Below are 7,098 nucleotides of genomic sequence, written 5' to 3' on the forward strand. Positions count from 1 at the left end.
TTATATATATATGTATGTATGTATGTATGTATGTATGTATGTTGTATGGATGGTCTATTATGGATTATATGTATGCAAGTATATATATATATATATTTATATATATATGTATGTATGTATATGCACGTATATTTTTATTGTATGTAGCTATATATATATATATGGATGCATGTATGCATGTATATTTTAGTGTGAAGCTCATTTTTTAGGAAAGGAATGCAGCGATACCTTCGACAAACAATAATACGTGGTGGCATTGAACTTCGAAACGGTCGTGGCAAATTGACGGCGCCTGCATCTGACGTGTACTTTCAACTTTCACCACTTAGCACACACAGCCTGGCTAAGTACATGCACAAAATTTCACGCTTTTTCAGCCGATGCAGTATGCTTCGTGGAGAGATCGGACAAAATAAATGACGGCTGGGAGTTGATATTTAATCATGTACGTCATACGTGCTCGTCGAATTCTATCCTCTGTCGCATTTTGTTCCCTATTCGCGAAACTCCTGTTTCTATCCGCGATACTCCCTGTGTTCATAATTTTCATATCGTATCAACGGTAACACGCGTTTATATGCACGATGTGTAGCTCATTTTTATGAATAAATCACCTGTCTGCTTTTACTTGTCAAATACACAAGGTGATAATCCCTTACTCCGCATGCAGGGATGCGAAGGTGGCAGGTTTATTAAAAAAAACACGCGCTACAGGGTCGCAAGTGGCTCGATTAAAAAGACAACATCGCGAGAAGCAAGCGACGAGCAATCCGATGATACTGATTCGGAATTGAGCGCTTCTGAGCTGGAGCTTACTGACGAAAGTGACTACGGGATCATAGATGACAATGATGAATTCGCTGTGATGGTACGACCTCGCAATAGTGTAGCATACCTTGACACAATTAATGGAGTCTGATTCCAAGGCGTACATTGTATAGCGACGCTTACAGCTTCATTTTGTTTAATCGTGTATACTGTGGAACGAGCCTGAGTGGCAATGCCAATGTCGGAAATAATTTGAACGACATTTGATAGAATGAACTGATTCTTGTCTTGCCATCTACGTCCAACTCAGCCGCAATCAGCCAAGAACACCTGGTTCGATATGGAATATCATATCGTATACTCTCTTTCATTCAAGGTGCCGGTTCTGTACCTGACCGGGCGCAAGAAGGGTAAGGATAAGGAGTGGACCTTAAGCATTTCCAATGTCACACAATTATCCGCCAGCAACTCTTTACTGTTGGTGCATTGTTCTAATCTCGTTCGGCATTCACTATTTCCGTAAAATCTATGCGGTTGTGAACCATTTTAACTTTGCAACTATAATTTCTATTTGAAGTTTAGATGGCAAATTGCTGCGCAGCGATGACATACTCGGATGCCTACCTGCATATCAAGTCGCAACTTTTCGAAATCTATCGACACCTGTCGTAACGCAAGTGGTAAGGCGTGTCCCTCAATGTCTTGTATTCATTCGTATACTCGCGCAGATCTTAACAGATACCCGGGTTTGAACCTCGAGAATCCAAAGAGGCTTGCGGTCTGCGCATTGTGTTTGCAAGGCATGTCTGTGCATCTATACAATAGGGAGAATGGGAGTGTGTGATGGGTGACATTGTAGCAAGTAGGGAGGAATATAATAAAGAACCCCTTTATGTGGCTGTACACATGATAGTATTTGGACGACGGCAGATACGGTGTATTGTCCCAGATTGATTTCAACAATGGCCTATGTACCCCAGCATGATTTCTATATATGTCCTAAATTATCACGTGCCCGTTCTTAAGCAGGAGCATCCCCTTCTTGGGGTGCCGTATCTGATGGTACATCCTTGCAGAACTGAGGACCTGATGCAGATAGTGCTCAGCGCAAAGAGCGAGTTCACTGACAGAGTGGTCTCCCGCACGAGGTCCGATATATACCAAGCATCTCGGACGTGCATAGAAAACAATGCCGCCTCAAGTGGACACAACTACATTGTTTCTTGGTTAACATTGGTCGGACCTATATTTGGCCTGAAAGTCGCCACTAAGTACTTAAATTATTAAAATAACAATGGCTCGTCTGAAAGACTCTGAAGTCAGGACTGTCACCAAAACATTATTTATTCCAAAATATTTTCATAATATTTTATCGCACGTGTATACGGCTATACGCGGGCTTTTTGTGGATAGTTATTAGGTTGTCGCATTTATATTTACCGTAGGCCTGTCTGATTGTCATCAGCCGTACACATATATCCCTTCAACATCTGTACTGAAGGTACTGTCATACTAGACGTCTAGTAGAAGTGAGTACGATGGCAGGGGATTCAACTTTCAAGAAAGCACAAAAGGCGTTCCGCCGTAGTCACAAAGAACGACACCAACCGAGGAAGAGACAGAAGTTGGGGCTTCTAGAGAAGCATAAAGACTATGTTCTGCGTGCAAAAGACTTCGCCTCGAAGCGCGACCGCTTAAAGGCGCTGCAGGGAAAGGCTCGAGAGAGAAATCCTGACGAGTTTTACTATAAAATGGTGAATACGAGGACTAAAAATGGGGTACATCAAGTGGCCGCGAATAGGAGCGAGAACTTCGATGGCGATATGCACAAGTTAATGGCCACACAAGACGTGGAGTACGTAAAACACAAGCGCCAAATTGAACTGAAGAATATTGCGCGACTACAGAGTCAATTACATATGATCGATGCACATAATGATGAGGACATCGCACACACTAAGAATCATACAATTTTCCTAGATACAAAGAAAGAGGCGGAGGCCTTTGACGCGGCGAAACACTTTGATACGGATGAAGCACTGGTATGTAGGATGGTTCAAATTGATACATTCAATTTCATGTTAAAATGGATACATATACGTGAATACTGTAGAGTGAATGTCAAGTTTTGCAAACGAGTTTACATACTTCATGTCTGCACGATTACATGCACTTCCTTGAAGTCCATATATTCGCACGCCCTGTTTTGAGTTAGTTTGGCAATCGTGCTGACTTTTGAGATTTCTACTTCTACTTGGATGGGTGTACTCGTGATGATACGTGCACCCTTATATATGAAATATCACTTCTGTATATACATACATCCGTAGACACCTATACTATGTTACACAGCTATCTTCCAATTCTGTATGAGCACACGTTGGTAGATTTACAGGCATTTTAATGTTTGACTGCATTGTACTTGTAGCATGTCATGTATTCTTCAATCAAAATCCATTACATATGTAATCAATAATTTTGTAGTATAGGTAGCATTATCTTGGCTCTGTTGTGATGCAGCTTATCACAATCATGCTCCCAAATGATTATTTCAGCATGTGTAGCACTTGCAAGTTTCATGGTTTTTTTATGCATATCAATCGTATGTTTTTAAATTAGGTACTTGTCTATCTCATTTGCATGTGTTGATCAGCTCAATTTTATATTGTAGAAGCACATGGCATGGGCGTGTTCTCATGCATTATGTATATATATATGTATGTATGTATGTACGTATATATGTATAGGTATATATATATATAAATATGTATATATATCGTATATATGTATAGGTATATATATATAAATATGTATATATATCGTATATATGTATAGGTATATATATATATAAATATGTATATATATACATATGTATATATATATGTGTGTGTGTATGTATTTTTATATTCATATATGTATGTATGTGTATCTTATATACATATATGTATCTCGCAAAGTATATTTATAATTATATGTATATATGTATGTGTATGCATATATACATATATATATATGTGTGTGTGTGTGTATATATGTATATGTATGTATATATGTATATATATATACGTATACATGTATATATATATATATATATATATGTATATACATATATATATATGTAAGTGTATGTATTACTTATATATATGTATATATATATAATATATATGTATGTGTATGTATTACTTATATCTTATATGTATGTTATATATATATATATATATGAGTGTGTGTGTTTGTGTGCGCATCAAATTTTATATGATCACATACCTGAGTTATATTGTAGTCGGATTCAAGACTATTAATTGACATTTCAGTCCTGATGTGCGATGAATTGAGTTATTTGAAATCGAATTAATCTGTATATGCATCGCATATACGGAGGTTCAATTTATTTATTTCGTTGGCTTATATATTCGGTTTTGTATTTATTGATGTATACATGGAGTTTATATTGACAACAACACGAAGAATGCTTGTGTAAAAGCTATATATATATATATATATATTAATCGAATACATTCAATATTAGACACACAGCCAGTGAAGCAGATTATTATTGAACAAAGCACGTCTCTCAATTTGGAAAAACTATAAACATATATATATGTATATATGTATTTATGTATGTATATATATGTGTATATATGATTTGGGAAACTATATTGTATTAAATATAAGTGTGTGTGTGTGCATGTATATCTATGTATATATATGTGTGTGTATGTATATATATGTGTGTGTGTATGTATATGTATGTATATTATTTTATTTATATATGCGTGTGTGTTTGTGCGCGCGTACGTATATTATTGTATTATACTATAATATATATGTATGTATATAGTTAGAAAAGTGTTGACTATTAGCATTCAACTCGTTTGAGTCGAAAGATCATATACTTTTGAGAGTAAGTATATCGCAGAAAGAAAACAAGCAGATTTGATTCGACAAATATTGCGTCTCACTATATACAAATCGATGTGATTGATAGTGTAGGGGATAACGTAAGGCATAATCACAGATAACCTGCTCATAATGATTCATTCGTACTCGGTACACTCGGAGTGCTGGGCACGCTACACTTCATGTGTATCAACGCCTGTCGCACCTACTGCTCAATTGTACATTAGTTGTTCAACTGTCGAAATCAATACACATCCAAAGCGAATGCTGATTTGAAAGCAGATTGCAAACATTCTGTGGGCTGAGAGTGGATGATTTTTACAAGTTGTTTGCTTCAATTCGTTCTTCACATGTATATATATAAATATATATGTGGGTGTGTATTTGTCTGTGTGTGTGTATACTAGTATAGCGGTACGAATACATGATCAGTGCCGAATCGTGTTAATATAGTTCATTGTTCCATTTTAAAAGGACTTCCAAGAGAATCGAAACTATTTGTCGGCTAAGACGATCTATTCTTTTTCATTTACTTACCAATATATGCATGAAAACATAGCTTCGTGCGCATACATTCTGGATTTCACAGTTCATTTTCTTCCTTATTCTTCGTTCGTACTCTCCTGTTCGTCTACTTTATTTCCGAACTCAACTTATCCGTCTATGTCAACGATTTAGAAGAACTTCAGGAATGTTCTAATTTTACAACCTTGTCGAGACTATCATTAAACCGTGCTAGCTTGCGGAATAGCCTCCATTGAATACTATATATGCGACTTCTTATGGACATGAAATATTATTACTTTCCCCGTATAGACCTAAATTCTGCCAGAATCAGCAACGTTATGAACGATTGTTTTTATGACTTGTTTGAATGCCGTTGCCTAGATTAATTTCGCCACGCACAATTTTTTTTCTTATTTTTGTGTATCAACTATATTGCTCTTGTCAGGTTGGGCGGGCAGCAAATAGGTTGAAGAATGAAACCTTAGATTCAGTTGCAATTGGAGATACTGCAACTCTCAATCGAGCTGTGAAAGATATGGGCAAATCATATCGGTAAGTACGTCGTAGGCGAGGTTGAAGTGAATTCAGGCAAACTTACGTAGCGCTCTGGAGTACATGTAAATTGGTTGTGATGTCGATCGCAGTTGAAAGCCTTTCATTGGTCTATCTGTGACTTTTCAAAAAAATTAACGAGTTAGTTGCTACAACCGATATCAAATTCTTCGATATGTGTCTATTTTTTTCCATTCTCAGGCAAGCTATCGTAGATGTTATCGAGAATTTTGTTTACTCTGCATGTTACATCGAAATTTGTTAACTAATTGGATACAATTTGATCTCTTGTACTTCTTCAGCGAGCTTGACGCCCGAATTGATCGTGAGCATATGCTTACGCTAGCCATGAACGAATTGGATACACGAAAGAAGCTCTTAGCCAAAGGTCCGAGAAAAAAAATTGGGAAAGACGAACGAGGAAATTCAGTATTCAGATGGAAGCAAGTGCGAAAAAGATAATGGAAAGTAAAATAGCTGTGAAACAAGATACTTTTGCATCCTAAACACGCCCCATGAAAACGTAGCATTCAAAAATATTATTATAAAGATTCGCATAAAAGTGCAATTGGACGCATTCCTCTATACTCTGATAATTTCGCGGGATGACAAGTACGATTGGCGAGCAACTCAGCGATGCTCAATAAGAGAACAAACTGATTGATGTGCATGAAGTGAAACATTGATCTCTCTGTGAATTTATAACGTACCTCAAGAAGCTCAGCGTCCCTCTAGAAACCTTTGCACATTTGTTAAACCTTAGTACATGGTCATTTCATGAGATGCAAACCGATACGTTTCATTTTTCTACTTTTTTTGTGAACAAATTCAGACAATATACACATCTGTGCAACCCCAGCACTCGTACGTTCACGTCATAAGCTATTGTATACTACTCCGAATTCCGACTGCGAAATTACGGTAATTAGTGTGCCAATTTGTATCATGTGCCTAGCCAAAGCAAGTGAGGATAATATGCGAAGTGATATCTATGTACTCACGAGTAGGACTTTAAGAAAGTCGGCAAGAAGGATTTTCATTAAGTTCTATTACGAAATAAGTAAGAAGAAACAGTAAAAGTAGCTGGGACGAGACTACGACAAGGAGGCAAACAAGCAACTGAGGAACAACACTCAGCTGACAGAGGATAACAGAACTAAGAAGGGAACAGGAAGCAGACAAGAAGCAGGCCCATGTTCTTCATTGCCACAGGACAAGAACAAGGTAAGTTTTTGGGAGTTTCAAGAAGTGTCCAACAATCGGTAGAGAAGAAACAACCAAAAACTGTCAAAGTGATATAATTACCAATGTGCACATATGAAGTGTAAAAATTGGGGATAAGTGTCACAGTGATTTTCAAACAAGAAA

General features: G+C 37.1%; 2 protein-coding genes across 2 annotated transcripts in view; both read left to right on the forward strand.

The window, feature by feature from the left end:
- The window catches only part of SARC_05550 (hypothetical protein), a 2,384-nt gene extending 278 nt beyond the window's left edge, over positions 1-2,106 (forward strand). Inside the window, exons 2-6 of the mRNA XM_014300596.1 lie at positions 378-445; positions 671-868; positions 1,079-1,178; positions 1,351-1,448; positions 1,798-2,106. Of these exons, the coding sequence (XP_014156071.1) occupies positions 378-445; positions 671-868; positions 1,079-1,178; positions 1,351-1,448; positions 1,798-2,055 (722 nt within the window). The 3' untranslated portion in view covers positions 2,056-2,106. The remainder of the gene's footprint in view (positions 1-377; positions 446-670; positions 869-1,078; positions 1,179-1,350; positions 1,449-1,797) is intronic.
- A 200-nt stretch (positions 2,107-2,306) lies between these two features.
- SARC_05551 (hypothetical protein) lies at positions 2,307-2,810 on the forward strand (the record flags this gene model as incomplete). The annotated part of the gene is made up of 1 exon (XM_014300597.1): positions 2,307-2,810. A coding segment is annotated over one exon (504 nt), but the record flags the coding sequence as incomplete, so codon positions are not given.
- Positions 2,811-7,098: the final 4,288 nt, after the last annotated feature.

This window comes from Sphaeroforma arctica (genome assembly GCF_001186125.1).
Source record: "Sphaeroforma arctica JP610 unplaced genomic scaffold supercont1.357, whole genome shotgun sequence".
Lineage (NCBI taxonomy): Eukaryota > Ichthyosporea > Ichthyophonida > Sphaeroforma > Sphaeroforma arctica.